Here is a 23,250-nt window from a genome sequence, read left to right as displayed (position 1 = left end):
CTTGCTCTATAGTAGGTGCTTAATCGGGACCATAACTAGAAATCTCTCCACTTTGGTGCAAAAATCATTAGAAGGTGGTAGGATCTTAGTACAGAACAGTGGTTCCCATTTAGTGTTTCAAAGAGTTCAGGCTAAATATTTTTAAGGGTCCCTTAATCAATAAATAAGTGTAAAGAATATTACTAGTAACATGTTATGAGCCAGAGGGAGTATTTGCGACATTTATTTTTATTGTTGGAGTTTGTAGAGCCAAAAACATTAGGAACTACTGGTGCTGAAAAGAATCCATTAAAGGGGGGAAAAAGAAATAAAGAAAGGGGACAGCTAGGTGGCACAGTGGATAAAGCACCAGCCCTGGATTCAGGAGGACTTGAATTCAAATCCAGCCTCAGACACTTGACACTTAATTAGCTGTGTGACCCTGGGCAAGTCACTTAACCCTCATTGCCCCCGGAAGAAAGAAAGAGAAAAAAAAAAAAGAAAGAAGAATCCATTAAAGGGGGATGGAAGCAACATGAATGGGCATATACATGGAAGATAGTTCAACTGGAGATATAATCAAGCAAGCCAAGGGAAAAACCTATCCCTCATGCCTACATACTCACTGGTGGTGATCACTGTGGCAGTGGCAGAGGAAGAAGGTGGGGTTCAGAGAGCATGGCGCCATGACAACAGGACCCTGGTGGGAGGGTGGAAGGGAATGGGATTTAGGAGTGTGAGGTCCAGGGACAAAGATCTATAGACTATGGAGGAAGTGCCTACCCTTCTATGGCATGTGCTTGCTCTGTCTCTCTGTCTCTCAAATGATTACTCAGATGACCATGCAATCCCTGACCTGTGCATGTAGTGAGAATGTAGTATGAGATGGGGAAGATGTGTATTCCTTAACTATAATGCAAAGGGGACAATCAAGGAGATTATTGGTGTATCTTATGTTGTAGGTTGTAATTTAGGTTAAAAGATCAGGAAATAAACGATGGATTTGGAGGTAAAGTGATATTATTTAGAAGTAATGAAACTGCAACCTAATTTGCAAGTCACAAACACATATTGTGAGATCATCCACTTCACTAACATTAGATACCAGGGCAAAGATATTTCCTCCCCACTTGATCTCTGTGGTATTACCAAGGGGAGCATCAGCACGTTGTGGCCCCATATTAAATCTAGGTTATATATTTATAAATAGGGGGCCAGGATTTGGCCACATGTTGCTTTAAAACTGTCAAAGGTACCATATCATAAATATTAGCTATTGAGACAATTTCCATAGAGTACTACTTTTGCACTTTTTTTTTCTGACACTCCTGGATAGTATGGTTCTTTGAAAGCTGGTCACCAATAACCTCAATCTTACACCAGAGGAGGCTGACTTTTTAATAGCTAGAGAAGAAAACTGGGATCCAGACACTTGGGCTTCCCTTTGAGGTTGCTGACAACTTTTACATGAACCTGGGTAAGTTAACTTCATTTCTTTTTGGTCCTGTTTTTCCCTTTGCCACAAGAGTTTATTTATGATTAGTTTTGAGATATTTTAGGATGTTCATAAAATCATGCAGGGCATGAGTACAATGAATGTATACAAACTAACTTGGACAGCCAGGTATCCACCTGGGAAGCTAGGTTTGTTGTTTGATCATTTCAGTCATGTTTGACTTTTTGTGACCCCATTTGGGGTTTTCTTGGCAAAGATACTGGAGTGGCTTGCCATTTCCTTCTGCAGTGCACTTTACAGATGAGGTAAACAGGGTTGAGTAACTAGTTCAGGGTCACTTCCTACTTCCCTAGGGTCATTAAGAGGAACAAAGGAGATAATATTTGTAAAGTACTTTCTATAAACCTTAAGTAGCATTATTACAAATATTAGCTAGCTATTATTGGTTGCTATGTCCCAGCATGTTAGAACTGGAATCAGAATGTTATGAAAAGAGCATTAAATCTGAATCAGAAAGATTTGGGCTCAGATGCCTATTCTGCTTGTTACTTAGCAGTATGACTTCGAACAAGTCACATATCTCAGCCTTAGTTTTCTTCTCTGCAAAATGAGTGCATTGGACTACCTCTCTCAGGTCTCTTCTAGCTCTAAACTAAGTAATACTCAAAGCTTGAATGAGGGAATTTTAAGAAAGATATAAGGGAATAACTTCATATATATAATATGTAATTAGAGGTACTTATTAGAACCCAAAGATAGATGTATAGGCTAAAAATCCCAATAGATTCAAGAAGGATTTCAGATTGAATTTGTGGGTGACAAAACTATAAAGTGCTATTAGGGATATGTTGTTAGATGTTATGGGAATGTGCATTATCTCGTGAAGTTAAAATACTAGGAAGGAAGGAAAGAAACATTGATTAAGCAACCCATTATGGGCCAGGCATATGAAACACTTTACAAATATTATCTCATTTGATTCTCATGACAACTCTGGGAGATTGTGTTAAAATTGTATCTTGTTTTGGTTTCCCTGACCGCCACCACCCCCTTTTAGTCAGCATAGTAAGTTTGCAAGTGGATAGTATAAAGTAACAATAGCTAGAAATAATATTGCAAAGAGCAACCTAAAGTCAAGTACAGACTGTCCAAAAGATCAAAGGAGAAAAATTTGCAAACTGTGACATATATTAACCCAAAATCACCTTATAATAACATGTGCTAACTCAGAGGAAGCCATTTAAACTTTGCTGTCAGGATTTTTTGGTCTTATGCTATGTAAATGTCAGATAACCTTCAGACATCCACAGTAAGACTAACAGAACACCAATTGGTGCTGATAACTTTGAGATAAATGGGTATGTTAACTTTAAAGTTCTCCTGACAACTCTGAGATCATTTGGCTATGTTAATGAAATAACCCCAAGATGACATAGGTAAAGAAGAGTTATTCTATTCTTCCTCAAAAAATCCTATAAAAATGAGACCCCAAATTTCCACCCTCTGAGTATGTGTCCATCTCCATCAAGTCCATGCTGCAACTGCGTTATGTGAGTGCTCTCTGCACCTCTCCCCTTCCCATCCTCTTCCTTACACTGCCGGCCTTCCTTCATCACTTTAATCCCTATCCCCATGCCATCTGCCTCTGTATTCATCCCACTTTCACCACTTGTCTCTACTTTCTGTGCTGTTTGTCCGTGTACTCTGTGCCTTGTTTTTAAAATTTAAATGTTGTTTATTTGGGGGGTTACATTTTAAATTCTCCCCATCCCACACTAGAGAAGGACACCATTCAACACAGATTTATAGATATATGTAAAACCATCCTATGCATACTTCTATTTAACATTTCTTTCTCTGGAAATGGATCGTATCCTCCTTCATAGGTCCTTTATAGTTGACTTGATTATCTACAGCACCCAGAATAACTTGGTTGTTCACAATTATTCTTCAAACGATATAGCTCTTACTCTATAAAATGTTCTCTTGGTTCTTGCTCATTTCACTTTACATTATTTCATTCAAGTCTTTCCATGTTTTTCTAAAATCAACCAACTCATCATTTTTTTCATATATTACAACTTGTTTAGCCATTCCCCAATTGATGGGAATTCCCTTACTTTCCAGTACTTTGTCACCACAAAGAGCTGCTATAAATATTTTAGATCATATAGGCTCTTTTCCTTTTCCCCTGATCAACTTGGGAAACAGATGTAATAGTGTGGTATTTGCTGGGTCAAAGAGTATACATAGTTTTATAACTTATAATTCCAGATTGCTCTCCAAAACGCTTGTATCAGTTCACAGTTCCACCAACAGTATATTAATGTCTTAATTTTTCCACATCTCCTCCAACATTTGTCATTTCCCTCTTCTATCATTTTAGCCAATCTGATGTGAGACGATATCTCAAAGTTGTTTTAATCATGCCCTCTGTGCCTTATTAAAGTGTGCTTACAGTCTCACTTCACATTATTATCATGGTCATTCCCAGTGAATACTCACAGAACCAAGTGTGCCTGCCCCATTTCATCAACTAATGAGAAAATTCAAAGGGAGGGGCTCCTTGCTCCCCATCTGTTATCCCAATTTTATAGTTGAGGAAACTGAAGCAGACTTAGGTTAAGTGAATTCCTGGGGTTGGGGGGTGTGGGAGGGTGGGGAGGTGGGGTGGTGTCACACTGCTAGTAAAATGTCTGAGGCCAAATTTGAACTCAGTTCTTTGCAATTCCAGGTCCAGTACTCTATTCTATTCCACCTAGTTGTCTACATTAATATGGAAAGGATGCTAGCAAAAGACATGGGTTGAGACCCCAGCTCTGTATGACTATAGGCAAATCACTTCACCTCTCTAGGACTCATTTTCCTTTTCTATAAAATGAAGGATTGAACTAAATCTCCAAAGCCTCTTTCCAGTTGTATATCTCTGATTCTATGCTGTGCATGCATGTACATTTATTACCGTGGGACTCTGCCAGCTGCCTCATAATCCCAAACCCCTTCCTAGCTTCCCATCTGATTATCCCTGCCCATACCACACAGGTTAGTAAATTATTCCAGGATTCATTCAATGAAAACGTTTTTATTAATTTATTATGTTCCGGGAACTGAGCTAAGTGCTAAGGATACAGAAAAGGTAAACATGATCTCTCCCCTCAAGGAATTTATGTTGGGAAACAACATCCTGTAAATAACTGTAGATATATACCAGATAGATACAGCTATAGATACACACACACACACACACACACACACACACACACACACACACACACACACACACACACACACACACACACAGAAGAAACGAGGTCATCTCAGCCCTAGCTGCTAGGAGGACCAAGCTAGGCCTTGAGTAAAAGCTGGGACTTGAATTAAATACTTGAAGGAAGCAGAAAAACTAAGAGGAGGTACCAAGGGTGTAAAATATTTAACAACTGTGTCTCTGCGAGAAAAAAATGTAGCAAAGTATACCCTTTAAAGTTTAATCTGCATTAACATTTTCTTAAGTCTAGGAATCAAAAAAACCACAAATGAAGGTCATGATTTCTGAGGTGTAGATGCTCATAATGATTTCTAATAAGCAACTCCAGAAAGAGCTAGTTGGAACTGCCTCCAGCATACCCCAGGGTGGAGGGGCTGCTAGGTGGTTCAGTGGTTAGAGTGCTGGCCCTGAAGTTGGGAGGACCTGAGTTCAAATGTGACCTCAGACTAGTTGTAAGACCCTGAAAAAGTCACTTAACCCCAAACGCCTTAAATATCCAGAGCCACCTCCTGTCATCCTGATTTATATCTTGCCACTGGACCCAGATGGCTCTGGAGGAGAGAGGGAGGCTGGTGACTTTGCACAGCCCTCCCTCACTTAAGTCCAATACATTGCAAATCATGACGTCTATCATGGTCCTCTTGGAGAATGAAGGACAAACAGCAACCACCCCTGGGTGAGGAGTGAAGGGCAGCATTATATAGGTGGGGGAGAAAAACCAGTTTACAGAGTGGGGAGAAGAGTGTTGCATGGGAGAAAGAGCAATTAGGTCAGTGTCCACACTGTGTCCACTGGAAAGGGGTGGAATAAAGGTGTAAAAAGGCTGGAGTGGCAGAGGGGCCAGGTTATGGAGAGCTGTATGCTTGGCATTTTTATTTGATCTAGGAGCCACAGAGTTCACTGAGTTCATTGAAGGGGAGGAAGGAATGGTCAGATGATATATCCTTAAGGAAAATCACAAACTCAGGTCATGTGGCTCCAAGATCAGTGCCCTTCCCATCATATCCTGCTACCTTAACCAATATCAAAACAACCCTTCATCTGGGAACTGACTCCCTCCCAGGCCCCTCCACCATAATAACAACTCAAGGGGAGTAATAATCTCACTGCCTAGTAAGGAGAGGCAATCAGTCTGCAATTCTTAGATATTTTGATTTATAAAATTATTGTATATTTTTATTTGTCTTAACTCATGAAGCTTTGAGCTATTTATGGAGAATTTGGGGATTTTCTTTCTAGATAAAAAATTCATTTTATATTTCACTGACTCCAGTTATTACAACCATTAATTAGTTTGTTATATTCTTGGAAATACACGAAGGAGAATTTGGGGATTTTTTTTCTAAATTAAAAAAAAAGTTTATTATGTATATCACTGACTTTTCAGTTATTGCAACCATTTGTTACTTTCTTGGAAATAGGTGAAGGTTGATTGATTTGGTTTTTTTTAATCCTGTACAGCTGTAGGTAAATAAACTCTATTCTATTTTGGAACAGACTGAAGTTACTTAGTAACTCCCCGTGTGAGTTTCTTGACTTCATTCAGAGCTCCCTGTTTTCTTAGAGTAAAATGGCAACGAAGATGAGAAACTGCTGTGTCCTGACCTGGACAGTGATTGTTTTGTTTTATTCTGTGCATTAGGAAACATGTGACTGGGTAGGATGATACGTAAATCATGTGATTGAGTGAGGCTCAAACTCAGCCAAGAAACTGAGAAGAGTGGGAGCCCAGAAACCGGAGACAGACTCTTTGTGCCAGGCAGGCAGCCACATCACCGACCTTGACATTGGCCCCGTAGCCATGGCTGCCATGGACTGTGGGATGATTACCTCCAAGACGGTGCTCCTGCTGCTCAGTGCCATTTTTTTGGTAAGTTAGCAGGGACCCCAGGGATGGGGTGGGGTGGAGTGGGAGGGGAGGAACGCTCCTTAATGCATCCTTGTTCTAGCTGCTTCCTCCCAGGGAAACTGAACCTGGCCACCTGCACCACAGCTGGGCTGCCTCTTTGGGGAGGGGAGAGGGGGAAATGTGTCTGGGGAGTAGAATTGATGCACATGATAAAGAAAATGAAAACAAGCGTATATGTGTGTGTGTATGCATGCAGAATTATTACAAAAGTTCAGGATTATCTTTCCATTCTGTCCCATTTATGCCCTCGGTCATCTCATTTTGCGGTGGTGACCTTTTCTGACCCGAGCTTTGAAACAATAGTTTCATGATGCCGTAGCAAACAACAACAAAAAAGGCTGGGGGCAGCTTTTTCAGAGGAAAATGAGAAAGAGACAAGGAGAATTCTTAGTTGGCTAAAGGCTGAACATGCTGCAGGTGGGTTTTGAGTAAACATGCGGATATCAAACGGGCTATTATCAGGAAGGGTTTCCCGGCGTCCCATTGGTTGGCGACACCCTCTTCTGGGAAGAGGAAAATGGGAGAGGGAGCTCAGCTGATGTCATTCAGAGGAGCGTTGCTAGATTGAAGCTATTATGATTAGGTGGCCAAGTGGATTCTGGGCCTGAGAGTCAGAAAGAACTAAGCTTAAATGCATTGTTGTACCCTTACTAACTGTGTGACTCCTGGTCAACTCATTTAAGTTCTACTTGCCTCAGTTTCCCCAGCTGTAAAATGTTAATAGTAACCTTATGGTAAAATGAGATATTTGTCACATGCTTAGCAGAGTGCACAACACATAGTGAGCTCTTGATGGGAAATACCAGTTCTCCACTTGCCCCACACCATTGCAATATCCCTAATGCCGGTCCCTGGGGAAGTATATAAGAGGTCAGTAAAAATCCTACTCTCAGATCTTGTTACCTTGTTCATAGCAGATAGAGCTGAAAAGGGAACTTGATGAGAGGTCATCTAATATAACCCCTTCATGTTGTATATGAAGTGATTTGCCTGGAGTCACAAAGAATAAGTGGCAGAGCTAGTCTTGGAACTCTGGACACACTATTCTACTGACTGCTGTGTGACTGTGGGCAAGTCCCTTAACCTTTCTGGGCCTCGTTTTCCTACTAAGTGGACTCAGATTTCTGATCCCTCTGGTGGCAGTATAGACAGCAGTACCAGCAGCTGTGAGAGCAGAAGAGGGAGCTTTCTTCACTTCAACACTTTAAAACGATAGCAACACCGATGTGCTTTTCTGCCTATTGGCACTCCTGACCCTCAGCTTCCTGACAGTTCTCTTTCTCCATCTCAGTTCAGTTGTTTTTCAGCTATATCTGACTCTTTGTGACCCCATTTGAGTTTTTCTTGGCAAAAATACTGGAGTGGTTGGCCATTTCCTTCTCCAGCTCATTTTACAGATGAGGAAACTGAGGCAAACAGACTGAAGTGACTTGCCCCCAGGGTCACACAGCTAGTAAATGTTTAGGGTCTGACTTGAACTCAGGTCCTCCTAACTCCAGACCTATTGCAATATCCAAGCACCAAATTTAATTATACACTCCAAAACGGACCTGTTTACCTCTTGTATGTTGTTGTTCAGTGGTGTACAACTCTATGTGGGATTTCCTTAGCAAAGATACTGGAGGATTTGCCATTTCCTTCTCCAGTATGTTCCCATTTTAGAGATGAAGAACTGAGTGAAGTGACTTGCCCAGAATCACATAGTTTGTAAGTAATGTCAAATTTGAATTCAGATCTTCCAGACTTTAGGCTCAGTGCTCTATCCACTACACCACCTAGTTGCCCCTGCTGTATATATGCCATAAAAACTTCAGTATCCTCCTGTGTGAGAGTCCTTAGACCTAATTCAGAACTTTGTGTCAGACATAGCCTACCCTCAAGAGCATCCCTTCATTTTCTCCTAATAAGAGAGGGTCCTCAAACTCTTGAAACCATACAGGGCAGCATCCCATAATTGAGCCACTTTAGACTCAAGTGTTCTCCCACTTTGCTAGAAAATGAGCAAAGACTCTGGTATCTAAGCCCTGTAGATCTGGCTCCCCTCAGCCTTAGTACCAGCTCCAAATAACCAGCTTGACAAGGGTACCGGGAGCCCTCTACCATGTCTGTTGCTGTAGCTGTTATTGATGAAGCTTCAGCCTTCTTCAGTAAGGGGGAACCAGGAACAAAATCACTGGCTGAAATTCAAATAATTAGTAATGGATCGAATCTAATTATAAAATCATAATACAGGACTGGGAGAGACCTTATAGGCCATCTAGTCTATTCTCTCCTTTCTTACAGTTAAGGAAACTGAGGCCCAGAGATGTGAAATAGGTGGCCCAAGGCCACACACAGGGTATACAATAAGTGGCTGAGATGGACACTGAACCCCAATGCTATGATGTTAAATGCAGTTTTCCTTCCACTCTAGCAAGGTGGCATCCTCATTGCTTTCACCCTACACTGATATACATGGATATGTGTGGGCCTATGACCCAGGCCCCTGTCAGTACCATGGCAAGCTCCCCCTCCCCTCTCCTTAGTACCTTTTACCCACTCAAATAGAGAAGAGATCTAAGGACAAGAAATCATAGTGGCCATGCCACCTCAGTCTGGCCCAGGCTGCTGTTCTTTCACCTCCTCTTCTGGTGGTACTGCTCACAGGATGCTTGCTGCACCAAGGCAGGTCTCTTCTCATCCACCACTTTCTCCCATACACAAGCAATTTATTTCCTGGTCACATCTTTAAGCGGAACTTTCAGAGGGTTAGGCCTTCCCCTCAGCTGTGCCCACAGCACAAGGGTAGAGGAAATGTTCACTCTTGTACTGTGAAGGAGGGCAGCACCTGTTCTCAGTGTTTGTTCCAAGAGAGAGGTTCCAGTTTATATAATTATCATCTCAAAGGCCTAGCCTAAAAAGTGTTTGCCTTAGCTAAATTACAGTGTTTAATTGGATGCTTTAAAAATGTCTTAAATCAGCCTGTGAAAATGGGACTTTATACTTTTTTTTTGCTTCCCTCTCTAATACAATAACCTTTTTGGCCACAGCAACTCCCAAAGATTTTATCAATCTATCAGACAAATCAACAAGTATTAATTAAGCATCTGCTGTATGCCAGGCACCGAGCTATTTTCTGGGGCCACAAATACAATGAATGAAATAATCCCTATTCCTATGGAGTCTACACTTCGATGGGTGATACAATAAGGACACAGACAGACAGACTGATGAATATAAAAAATACAAAGCACATACTGATGAATAGAACAGATATGGGGTAGAGGGGGAGTTTGGTCGGAAGGAGCAGGAAGGGTTTCACATAGGAAGAGTTGCTTGGGTTATGTTTTGTTTTTGTTTTTTGCAGGGTAATGAGGGTTAAGTGACTTGCTCAAGGTCACACAGCTAGTAAGTTTCAAGTGTCTGAGGCCGGATTTGAACTCAGGTCCTCCTGAATCCAGGGCCAGCACTTTATCCACTGCACCACCTAGTTGTCCCCTAGGGTTATGTTTTGTTTGTTTGTTTTTGGTGAGGCAATTGGGGTTAAGTGACTTGCCTAGGGTCACACAGCTAGTAAGTGTTAAGTTTCTGAGGCTGGATTTGAACTGAGGTCCTTCTGAATCCAGGGCCAGTGCTCTATCCACTGTGCCACCTAGCTGCCCCTAGGGTTATGTTTTGAAAGAAGAGAAAAGGATTGAGGTGAAGATGAGGAAGGAGGGAGTTCATTCCAGGCATAGGAAATGCCAGTGGAAAAAACTGAATTTTGGAGTCATCTGAAAGGAAGAGAGAAGACAGTTTGGTTGGATTGAAGATAATGGGAGAGTGAAAATAATATACAAGATAGGTTATGGCATGGTAGCAAACAGGCTTTGAAATACGAAACAGGGAAATTTACATTGGATTCTAGAGGCTGTATGAAGCCATTGCAGTTGACTGAGTAGGGAAGTGATATGGTCCAATTTCTGTCTAAGGAAACTCCCTTTGATAGCAGATTGAAGTGGTGAGAGACTAGAAATGGGAAGACCAATAGGAGGCTATTAAAATAATCTAGGAAAGAGGAAGAAGAGGGTCTGAACTAAGGTGGTAGTTGTGTGAATAGAGAAAAGGGATCAGATTTGAGAGCTGTTGCAAAAAAAATGGCAAGGTTTAACAATGGATTGGATTTGTGGGGTAAGGGAAAGTGATAAGGTTATAAACTTGTGACCCTGGAAGGGTGAATAGTGGTGCCTCTAAAAGAAACAGGTAGAATATGGAAGAGAGGGTGGGCAGATGGAGAAGATGAGTTCTTTTTTAGACAAGTGTTGAATTTCAGGTATCTCCAGGATATCCAGTAGTTTGATATGTGTGATAGGAGAGAGTGTAGCTAGATATGAAGATGTAGAAGTAATCATTTAGAGATGACCTCAAGGGAGCTGATGAGGTCACCAAGAGAAAAAGCAAAGGGAGAGATGAGTAGGGGGATTAGGACAGAGCTTTGGGAAACACCCACAATTAGAGGACAAGATTTAGATAACGGTTTTTTAAGAATGGAGTGGAGACTTGTTTGTTATTCATTCTGGAAGAGGAGGACCATGCCATTGGGAGGTGATGTCATGACTTGCAGTGAATTGGATTTAAGTGAGGCATAGCTGTGCAGAGTCACCAGCCTCACTCTCTTCTCCTGAGCCATCTGAATCCAGTAGCAAGATATACATCAGTACAACTGGAGATAGCTCTGAATGTTTGAGGCCATCGGGATTAAGTGACTTTCCCAGTGCCACGCAGCTAGTAAGTGTCAAGTGTCTGAGGCCGGATTTGAACTCAGGTCCTCCTGACTCCAGGGCCACCTAGCTGCCCAAGAGTGGAGATTTGGGGGATGTTTGAAGGTGGTAGGGAAGGTGCCAGTAGATAAAGAGGTTAAAGATTAGAAAAAGATAGGCTGATTAAATCAGAAGTGATAAAATCAAAGACACACAAAGCGCTTTTGTTCATAGTTAATTGTCTTTGCTCCTGACCCTGGCATTTGTTAATAGAATCAATCTTCTCTGATTTCATGTCCTCATCTGTAAAACAGGAATGAAATTCATGTACTTCCTCAATTACTGGAAATTGGATTTGATTGAAAGATCTGCTAACCTTGTAATAATGTTGTTCACATGTGAGTTCTAAGTTCATAGCTGTTTATTGCTGGTAGGCATCATTGTGAACTTCATGAAGGTATAGGAAGAGCTTTATGTTCACAAGTGTTTGTTAATGGATGCTTCCTTTCCCCTGTTTGATTTTGTTTTCTAGCCTAGAGTTGTTGGATTTTTTTAATAAAAATATATGCCAAAAAAAGAAAGAAAATATATGCCAGTGGATAAAATAGTAGTTTGTCTCTCATTAAATCATTGGGGGAATATGTGGAATATGCAACAACAACAAAAACAAATAGGTGATTTGCATTTCCTTAGTTTGGATTTTCAGTTGAATTTCTCGATATCTAACACAAATCTTTGTTTCTTAACAAATGTTAAATTGTTACTAAAATATTTTATTTTTTGTTGTAGTTCAGTCATTTTTCAGTCATGGCTGACTCTGTGACCCTATTTGGGGTTTTCTTGACAAAGATACTGGAGTGGTTTGCCATTTCCTTCTCTCTTTCTTTTTTTTTGGGGGGGGGGGTGAGACAATTGGGGTTAAGTGACTTGCCCAGGGTCACACAGCTAATAAGTGTTAAGTGTCTGTGCCATTTCCTTCTCCAGCTCATTTGATAGGAAACTGAAGCAAGCAGGGTTAAGAGACTTGTCCAGGGTCACACAGCTAGTAAGTGTTTGAGGCCAGATTTGAACCCAGGAAGATGAGTCTCCCTGACTGCAGGCATGGAGCTCTATCCACTGTCCCTTAATATGCCTTAATTTCAAAATATGTCCCCTTTCCTTCCCTATCCAGTGAGCTGTGCTTTGTAACAAAAATAAATAAACAGATGGATGGATGGATAGATAAATGAAAGAAGAGAAAAACAGTTCAGCAAAACTAACTAGGTCATCAACTGAGTCTGACAATATTTGCAATCAAACCTTTGTTTCTTTTGTGCTGTCAGGGTGAAGACTGTCAGGGACAAGTTAGAATAATTATGAGCTCATTAAATAATGGCTTCCCTACAAAGCAGTCAGTTCACTTTATGCAATCCTTTTTGAAAATGATTCAAGATGTTGAGGGGTGTTTAGATGATGTGATAGGAATATAGTGATGATTGTATTTCTTAACTAGGTCATTTTATTAACACAAAGTTTTTGGGTTTTGGGTTTTTTTGTGAGGCTATTGGGGTTAAGTGACTTGCCCAGGGTCACACAGCTAGTAAGTGTTAAGTGTCTGAGGCTGGATTTGAACTCAGGTACTCCTGACTCCAGGGCCGCTGCTCAATCCACTGTGCCACCTAGCTGCCCAACACAAAGTTTTTAATTTTTTATTTTCCATTAATAATTTGTTCAGAGGGGCAGCTAGGTGGTGCAGTGGATAAAGCACCGGTCCTGGATTCAGGAGGACCTGAGTTCAAATCCGGACCTCAGACACTTGACACATACTAGCTGTGTGACCCTGGGCAAGTCACTTAACCCTCATTGCCCTGCCCCCACCCCCAAAAAAGAATAATTTGTTTAGAACCCTAGTTGGCACAGGGAGCTCTGAGTACAAATCCTACCTCAGACACTTATTTACCTGTATAACCTGGACAAGTCACTTTACCTGTTGGTGCCTCAGTTTCCTCATCAGTAAAATGGGAATAATAGGGGCAGCTAGGTAGCATAGTGGATAAAGCACCAGCCCTGGATTCAGGAGGACCTGAGTTCAAATCCAGCCTCAGACACTTGACACTTACTAGCTGTGTGACCCTGGGCAAGTCACTTAACCCTCATTGCCCTGCAAAAAAAAAAATGGGAATAATAAGAGCACCTACCTCAAGGGGTTTTTTTGAGAATCAAATGTTTAACATGTGTGAATTGCTTTGCAAACCACAAAGTTAAAGCACTATATAAATATAAGCTATTATTATTTCATTCTTGATTCCCTCATTTCCGTTCCTTCTTTTTAAACATAGGATACTCTTTAAGCCACTGCTTCATTAAAATGCAGAAATGAAGGGGACTACCTGCTAAGGAGTGATTCAGTTCAATTCTTTTTTTAAAATTTCTTTTCTTTTTTTTCTTTTAGACTTTTATTTTCCAAATTACATGTAAAAGCAAATTTTGACATCAATTTTTTTAAACTTTGTGTTCCAACTTCTCTTCCTCCCTCCCCTCCCACCTCCATGCCAAGAACTCAAACAATTCAACATAAATTATACATGAGTAGTCATGGCAAATAATTCTACCTTATCTAGGTTGTGAGTGGAAACAGAAAAAACCAAAACTTCAGATTAAGGAATTGTCCAAAAAAAGTGTGTTTCAGTCTGTTTTCAGATACCATCAGTTCTTTCTCTGTAGACGTACTGCAATTTTCCTAATTTCTTCAGAGTTATATTGGATCATTGCCTTGCTGAAAATAACCACGTGGTTCCCAGCAGATCATCTTACACTAATGCTGTTTTGTATACAGTACATTTCTCTCTTCTTCAGTTCATGTGGGTCTCTCCAGGTTTTTCTGATAGCATCCTGTTCATCACAATTTCTATATAGTACCTTGAACTTGACAGAGAATTTTCTTCACAATAGCCCAGCAGAGTAGGTACCATACATTTTGACTTTGTAGTCAAAGTAACTATTTGCCTCCATCCCATTCCCTTCCAATGATATTTATTCCATTGTCTACCTTATTTTGCCCTAATCCTCTTCATAAGTGTTTTGCTACTGATTACCCTCTCCCCTGCACTACCCTTCCTTCATTCACCCTTCCCTCCTTATCCTCTTCCCTTCCTACTTTCCTGAAGGGTTAAATAGATTACTCTTCCCTATTGGATGTGTGTGTGTTATTCGCTCCTTGAGCCTGCTCAGATGAGGTTATGGCCTTTGAGCTAATTCTGTTTTCTAAATTTTTCTTCCTCCCTCCCTCCTCAACTCTCCTTATGAAATCAAGCATGTCATACATGTGGTATTATGCTGAACATCTTCATCTTCCTCTAAAGTGTTTTGCTTTTTACAGCTTCCTCCCCCAAACTTCCCTTCCCTCCTTCGCCTCTTCTTCCCCCCCCCCCATCTCCTTCTCCTCCCACTGTTCCTCAGGGAAAAAATATATTACTATACCTGCTTGAGTATGTATGTTATTCCCTCTTTGAGCAAAAAGCAACAACCACTTGTTCCTTGGCCTCAAGAAGTTTACTACATTCTACTTGGATGCCAAGGCTGGATTCTTCCAGAAGAAAGTATCATCCGAGGAAAATATGTTTCATATATTATAGGATCACAGATCTAGAACTGCAAGGATTTCAGGGGCTGTATAGTTCAGTATCCCCATTTTACAGATGAGGAAACTGAGGCCCAGGGAAGGTTAAGGGACTTGCCTAGGGCCACTGAATAGTAAGTAGCAAGCACTAGAGGTTAGACATCCTTCTTGCTGGCATTAGCTTAGATGCATTAGCTGTCTGTGACCTCAGCTTAGTTAAATCTTTCATTTATGTTTCGTTGAGGCAAGTGATCAGGTCTCCAAATAGGATCCTCACTATAGAGCAATGAGGAAATTTAAGTTTCAGGGAGTTAATTGCCTTTGTTCATACAATGAATACCTGGAAGAGCAGTGACTTGAACCTAGAGCTTTTGATTTCCTTCCAGGCCATTAATTCATTAATCAACAATCTTTAGTTGTTCACTCAGTTCTGAGTATCATAATAGCTAGCATTTACATGGTGCCTTAAGGTTTGCAAAATCTTTTCCATATATTATTTCATTTGACCCTCATGACAACCCTGTGAGTCAGTAGGTGCTATTATTATCCCCATTTTACAGATGAGAAAACTGAGGTTGGGTAAGGTTAAATGACTTGCCCAACATCCCACAGCTAGTAAGTGTCTGAGACAGGATTCAAACTCAAATCTTCTTGACTCCTAAATCCAAAGTTCTTTGCACTACTTGCAATATATTGAATTATACGATACTATGAGAAACCTTTGAGGAATCATGAAACAGGGTAACTAACAGAAGTCTGGAGTTGGGCAAATGTTATTCTGAGAGAGTATGACTGAAACACAACATCAACACATTTAAAGGAGAGAAGGACTGGTGCTATTCTAATCACAAATTACTCAGCTGACTCATTACTGCTCTAGAGAATGAGCCCGGAGGGAGAGTTTTCCATCCTAAGCACAAAGTGCAAAGTATGCCAATCATTCCAAACCATCATCCCACGGTAACCTATATAAAAGCTAGGTAACAGGGGCAGCTAGGTGGCGCAGTGGATAAAGCACTGGCCCTCGATTCAGGAGGACCTGAGTTCAAATATGATCTTAGACACTTGACACTCACTAGCTGTGTGTGTGTGTGACCCTGGGCAAGCCACTTAACCCCAATTGCCTCACAAAAAAGGGGGAAAAAAAGCTAGGTAACTTCTTGTCTAAACTGAAAGGTAGACCAGATACCCACTGACACTCCAGTATCTGACATTTAGCAAGAACCCTGTATTCTTTTTTTTTTTTTTTTGCAGGGGTATGACAGTCAAGTGACCTGCCCAGGGTCACACAGCTAGTAAGTGTCAAGTGTCTGAGGCTGGATTTGAACTCAGGTACTCCTGAATCCAAGGCTGGTGCTTTATCCACTGCACCACCTAGCTGCCCCCCAAGAACCCTGTATTCTTGACAGCTGCACTGGGTTAAGTCAGAGGGAGCTTTTTTCTGCTAACATTGACATGGTGTGTTGAACAATAAAACACCAAATGGTTGGAACCCAGAGAGGCTGAAGTACCATGCCCCTTTCCTGGCTCAGCTCTGGACCCAAGTAAGCCTTTAGACAGGGTTCACTCCTTAAGGAACCTGGACACCTAAAAGAAGGGTCAGACTCCTTTTCTTATATTCTTGGACTTATTTTGTCCTTATCCCAGTACTCTAGGGAAAAAATACCTACAAGGTCAGTTTGCGCTCCTATCTAGGGGGTGAGGGTGGGGTAGAAAGATATTCAATATACAAAGAAAATCAGGCATTGTTGTTCTTTTGGTTGTGTCTGCCTCTTCCTGACCCCATTTGGGGTTTTCTTGGCAAAGATAGTGGAGTAGTTTTGCCACTTCCTTTTCCAGCTCATTTTACAGATGAGGAGACTGAAGCAAACAGGATAAATTGGAGATGATAAGTAGAGTAAGGATGCTAGTAATAAGGGGGATTAGAAAAGGTTTCCCTTAGAAGCTAGGATTTTAACTGGAACTTGAGGCAAGCCAGGGAAGACAAGAGGTGGAGATGAGGCAGGAGAGTATTCTAGGCATGCGGGACAGCCAGAGACAGTTCCCAGAACTGAGGAGATGGAGTGCCAAGGAAGACAGTGTGATGCATCCGAGCACCTGAGGGTGGGGAGCTGTGAGACGTTAGAAGACTGGAAAGGTAGCAAGGGGCCAGGTTATGAGGGCTTTAAAAGCCAAAGAGGGGATTTATATTTGATCCTAGGGGGGAGGACTAGAGAACCAGTGGAGTTGACTAAATGGGGGGAGGAGTGATGTGTTCAGATATGTGCTTGAGGAAAATCAGCTTGGAGTGGAGGAGTGACTGGAGTGGAAAAAGATATAGGCCACACAAGAGACAGCCAGGGGCCGGGTTCAGTCTTACACAGTTGAGCTTAGCTTTAGCTGCCATGTGGGAACAGTTGCCAGGCTGCCAGGAAAGCCATCCCTCCCCCAGCCCTCAGGGGAAAGTCCCAGGTTCCAAGATGTTACCCGGAGTATTAAAGGAAGAGAATGTTATGGATGGTGTCACTTCCTTCTTATAGGTACACTGATTTATCTCCCCTCCCTGTTCAGTGATCAATAAAGGGGATTGCTTCCTTATCCCCAAAGCACTCATGACCTTTAACATTGAGGCTCATTTGTCCGGGGAATCCCTAGAAGTTTCCAAGGGAGTTCTGCTACCCACCTCCTGGGACGGCCCCTAGAGGCCCATTCCCACACGTGACCCAGCACTCTCCTCATACTTGCATTGAATCTTCTACCAAGAAGTCTGGCCATCAGGAAATGTCTAAATACGGATCATTTGTAGGGTATTTAGTTCACCTAAATTAACATTTGGACATAAAACATGTATTACAAAGCATATAAAGAGAGAACTGTTTTACTTCTGACTTTCCTCTCCCTCACTCTGCACTCCCTTTTTTCACCCTTCCTTCCTTATCTTCTTCTCCTATTTTCCTGCCCCTGCAGGAAATAATTAAATTATTTAAAAATTAAATAAAAATTAAATAATTTAAAAATTAAATAGATTGCTCCTCCCAATTGGGTATGAAGGCTATCCCCTCCATGAGCCCACTCCAATGAGATCAGGGTCCCTGAGTTAATTCTTATGAAGATTGCAGCCCATCTGCAGAGAAAGAACTGATAGTATCTGAAAACAGATGGAAACACATTAAAATATTGTTTTTCTTTTCCTCTTTGACAATTTCTTAATCTGAAGTTTTGGGGGTTTTTTTGACTGTTTTCTCTCACAACTAACTAATGTGGGAATTTTTCCATGACTACTCATGTATAACTTGTTTTGAATGCTTGAGTTCTTGTGGGTGGGGGGTGCAAATGGAGGCGGGGGGGAAGAGAGGTTGGAACACAAATTTTTTTCAAAATTGATGTTAAAATTTTGTTTTTACATATATTTTGGAAAATAAAATTCTATTTAAAAAAAAGAGAGAGAACTGGGGCTTTCCTAGTTGACAAAGGAATAGGGATTTTTTCTCTTCTGTTAAGGGCTAAAATTCTAGCTAAACTGTCTAAAATATCTAATGAGTGGTCGCCAATAAATTATAAGCTTTAGCAAGAGTTAGACTTTTAAGCATTTATTAAGGAGAATAAGAATTTGGTAAAGAGAGAGAAAAAGGCCTAAATTCCTAGCTATTAAAGGGAGAGCACATTTCTAGCTCCGCTCTCCACCAGAGTCCAAAGGAAAGAGCCCGAGACTCAGCGCCAGTCTCTTCCTTCCTCCTCCCACTAGTCTGCGTCACTTCCTCCCCGCCAAAGAAAAGACTCCTGGTCTTGCCCTCAAAGACCTTCGCTTCATGGGCAGAACTCTTCTACAGTAAGTATCCAGCAGGTGGCGTTATTCCAATCGTTACAGTCCCCCCTGTTGTTCCTCAAGAAAATGTTTCCTTGACGGAACAGTAAAAAGAATATAATAACTATTGCTAACTAATAATATGTGAACAACAATATAGAAAAGGAAGAGAGGAAAGTTTTGTCCAGAGGGGTGATTTTTTTTTTGTCCTCATGAACCGACGCTTTGACATTGGTCTTGCAAAGGGAGGGCCTCTGCAGAGAATACATGTTACAGATGGTGTATATTATAACAGAAAGAGAAAAAAAAACACAACAAAAACAACAAATCAAAACTGTTCATTTAAAGTCTCTGAAAGTCTTTTCTCAGATGTCCTCTAGGTGTAGTCGTGGAATGGAAGTCTTTTCAGGGGTTGATGTGTGGATGCTGGTAATCAGCCAGGAAAACTTCCTACAAAATTGAGCTTAACACAACTTTAAAATAGCTTTGTCAATAATCAAATCAAACAATGAAAGTTCTCAAAAACATGTCTAAGGGAATACAGAATCTTAGTTGTTACACATGAAACATATAATAAAACAAAAATTGAAACATTCTTTAAAATTATAATATTACTATAGTCCCCCCTTATGGAGGGTATTTGAGAAGACAATTGCTGCGATATTAATTTTTAAAAATAATTTTTATCTTTGTTTCATCACTTTTTGCATCATCTGCCTAATTATCCTCATGCCATTATGAGAAATTAAAAAATCTAATATAATTGGTAACAGGTGTCAAGGCCAAATTCAACACTGTATTTATCATGACACCTGAGATAATTATGGGGGTTACCATAAAAGAACAGAGAAATGATGGGATATGAGCATTCCCACACTTGAGCAATATGTACTGCCCATACAGTATGCCAGGCTTAAAATAGGTGGATGGAATATATGTCCATGCCACCGAACATATTGGAAGAAACTGAGTCAGACTTAATCAGATGCATGGGACTGAGATGTCCATGGCATCAGGCATATAGGAGGGAGCATGGAAGCCAGGTGTAGAAGTGAGATGGGTGGGATGAATACTTCCAGCCATCTGTACAATATTGTGGGGAAAAATAAAATAAAATATTAAACCAAGAGAATCCAACCTCAACATTTGTCAAAAGCCGTTCCCTCGGCCATACCTTGACTTCATGCATGTCTCCCCTCATGTGACAGTTCAGTGTCTGCTCTTGCATGTATTCCTCTTGTGATTGGATGGCACCTTGGCCAACTGGCATCTGATAACTCAGAATAAAGGTAATTAGTGTCTTAAATGATAAGTTCCCATAATCCAAGTCTCATATGGATTTAAAAATTGAGGATAATAAATGATTGCAAAAAATGTGAATACATCTTGACTCAGAACACAATATATAATTATGCAACAATTTCAAATAATACCCTTTTTTACTTAGTATACAATTACTTTTTTGAAAAATCTGAACATATTTAAATACAAGTTAAAGCACAATACAATCTCAAAGAAAACTTTTACAAATGTTCCCCTCTTTTTTTTTTTTTTTTTGGAATATGCTTATCAAAAATAATACTTCTAGAATCAATTTACACTTGCCATGGCAAACAATTTGCCAGGGAAATGCTTTAAAGAGTTTGATCAAATAATCAGTTGAGAAAAAATAACAAAAACAAACAACTCAGAATATGGGAGCACAATACTCCTAGAATTAACATTGTATAATAAAATCAAAACCATCTTGCAATGTTTCAAAATTAGATAGACAAATGAATAGAAGAAAATACACATGGAACAATAAAAGACAATGAAATTCAAACTAAGGAAGTCTAAATGAATGTGAACTTAATATTAATAAGAGTATTATAAAATATAAACTTGATCACATGACTATAAAAAGCTTTTACAAATATTCTCCTTGTTTTAAAAACTAAATATAAAACACAATCTCAAAAGCATGAAAATCTCTATGAAAATAAACCCATACCATTAATTTCAAAATGTATATGTAATAGCATAGAAATCCTATGTAACCTCTGAACTGATATTAATACTCTGAGTGAATTCAGAACACCTTTGATTCCGATATCTAAAATCCCCAATACTCATATCAATACCTTGCTGCTTACTTCTACATTTCTGTAAAATATATACCCTTCCATGGCAAAAGAAGCAGAGTCTTGAACTATGTTGATGATTGTCATTCTTATTCAGCTTAAGTTTTTCTTCTTTAACCCCTCTATATTGTTTGTCAGTCTTTTCACCATACAAATGCTTTATAAGATTACTAATTAAAGACAAAAGCAGGTTAGCAAAATTATGAACAAAACAAGCATATCTGGAATTTAAAGAGTTTTCTAAGATTGTCTCAAAAGCACAGCCAGGCCGGGGAAGGGCTGAGCCTGAAGCTGCAAATGCAGGTAGAAAAAGTTGAGCATGTGCATCAGATCTCTGGACTTCCCAGGCAGGGGAAGCTATGGGCTTGGCCATAGGAGGAGTAGAGGGTGGGGTCTGGAGAGGAGGGGAGGGACCAGAGCAATTTGAATCAGACTTGATTTTGAACTCAGGCCTGGATTCCTCTTCCCCCACTTTGCCTCCAGGTGCTAGGGGATTAAAAGCTTCTAGAGGGTGGGTCATTGCCTCCAGGCATGCAAAATTAGAGCAACAATTAGTGTTAGAACTGGGAAAAGCTGCAGGAATCTCTTCAGGTTTCTCTGAAAAAGCATGGTTGGGAGAGGGAGAGATATTTCCTTGTGTGAGTAAGTTGCTGGCTCTTTTAACAAAAATAAAAAGAAAAATAGAAAATCCACAAAAACAAAGCATTAACATGATCTTATCTCCCATTTGTCTGGTTAAACAGACCAAAATCAAAAATAGGGTAATTAGGGAGTTTAAAAGGTCCATTCGAAAAAATTTAAAGGAAAAACACAGCCAGTACACCAGTACTTAGCAGTTAAAGGGAGAGGGAGGGGAAATTTCTTACCCAACCAGCAGATCAGAAGACTGAGGGTTAGCTTTCCTCTTCGTGGTCAGCCATCTGTTAAGGGCTAAAATTCTAGCTAAACTGTCTAAAATATCTAATGAGTGGTCGCCAATAAATTATAAGCTTTAGCAAGAGTTAGACTTTTAAGCATTTATTAAGGAGAATAAGAATTTGGTAAAGAGAGAGAAAAAGGCCTAAATTCCTAGCTATTAAAGGGAGAGCACATTTCTAGCTCCGCTCTCCACCAGAGTCCAAAGGAAAGAGCCCGAGACTCAGCGCCAGTCTCTTCCTTCCTCCTCCCACTAGTCTGCGTCACTTCCTCCCCGCCAAAGAAAAGACTCCTGGTCTTGCCCTCAAAGACCTTCGCTTCATGGGCAGAACTCTTCTACAGTAAGTATCCAGCAGGTGGCGTTATTCCAATCGTTACACTTCTTTTCCTTGAGAAGAGGGGTCAGCCCTTTTCCCTACATAAACAAACTCTTCTGAGTTTCACCAATAGGGAAAGTCCTCACTGTATTAGAGTTGGGATTTTGGTGAAGGCAGTATCTGCAGCACTCAAACATCACTGCTCTGCTCAGCATCCAAATTCCCGTAGCTCCTATGGGCCACTTAGCTTCGGTGCTTCTTGACAGTGACCTGACAGCAGATGCCTCTGGCTGCTGCCATTACTACTGACCCTGCTGTATTTCACATTGGTTTGGTGGTTCCTGAATGACCCTAATCTCGCCACCCAGGTAACTTGCTTTCTATCTCTCAGCGATCCCTCCCTTTTCCCAATAGCTCCCTGTACCTTCTGCCCACATCATTATGGGAAAGTGAGTCTTTTCCCATTTCATCCAGTAACACATGGTTCTGTACATCTATTAATGGATAGTAGGACAGTTTCTGTTGTTGTAGCACTCACGTGACAGTCTCCCATCTACTAGTGAGTCCCCCATCTCTCCTTCATCCTTCGTTTAAGTCAGAACTTCTGTAGTCCCCCTCCTCCCATGCCTCCTTCCAAAGAAATCAGCCCACTTATTTGCCCTTCTGAATAAGCCCGATTTCACTCTCACCAGGTGAAATGTGTTGATGGTGGCATGGTTAGAAGAAAGCCTGAGCAGGTTTCCATTGCCTCGACAACATCAAATCAAACCCCAAAGATGGGATGGAAAGAAATAGGAAATGATACCACGTGTTTTCTCAAGACCACAGAATGAGTCAGTTTCAGAAGCTCTTAAGGAAAAAGAGCCTTTTAATGTCACGTTGATAACAGTCATTCAGCCCTACAGGCTAAAAATAATTGAGGCTAAATGTTAGCATGGGCTTTTCTAAGAGGTAGTAGCTTCAACCTCAGCTGGTCACATTTGCACTTCTTTCCTAATGCATTTTTCATATTCTTTGATGCCATTTCCTTCCTTGAGCAAGCATTGTGCCAAATTGCCTGGAGACATAGTTAAAATCAGTCATAGTAAGCAGTGGAAAGCAAACATTTTTGAGTGCTTCAGAACTATAAGCAAGGGGGCTAAGTTGAGGATGGGACTTCACATATATTTTACAGGATTGCTGAAAT

General features: G+C 40.7%; 1 protein-coding gene across 1 annotated transcript in view; it reads left to right on the top strand.

The window, feature by feature from the left end:
- The first annotated feature begins 6,321 nt into the window (after positions 1-6,321).
- The window catches only part of LOC122737123 (tetraspanin-36-like), a 56,783-nt gene continuing 39,854 nt past the window's right edge, over positions 6,322-23,250 (top strand). The window contains exon 1 of the mRNA XM_043979585.1: positions 6,322-6,570. Within this exon, the coding sequence (XP_043835520.1) occupies positions 6,502-6,570 (69 nt within the window). The 5' untranslated portion in view covers positions 6,322-6,501. The remainder of the gene's footprint in view (positions 6,571-23,250) is intronic.

The sequence above is a fragment of the Dromiciops gliroides genome, chromosome 1, assembly GCF_019393635.1.
Source record: "Dromiciops gliroides isolate mDroGli1 chromosome 1, mDroGli1.pri, whole genome shotgun sequence".
Taxonomy (NCBI): Eukaryota; Metazoa; Chordata; class Mammalia; order Microbiotheria; family Microbiotheriidae; genus Dromiciops; species Dromiciops gliroides.
Note: the sequence above shows the minus strand (reverse complement) of the source record. Positions and strands in the feature narration are given on the sequence as shown.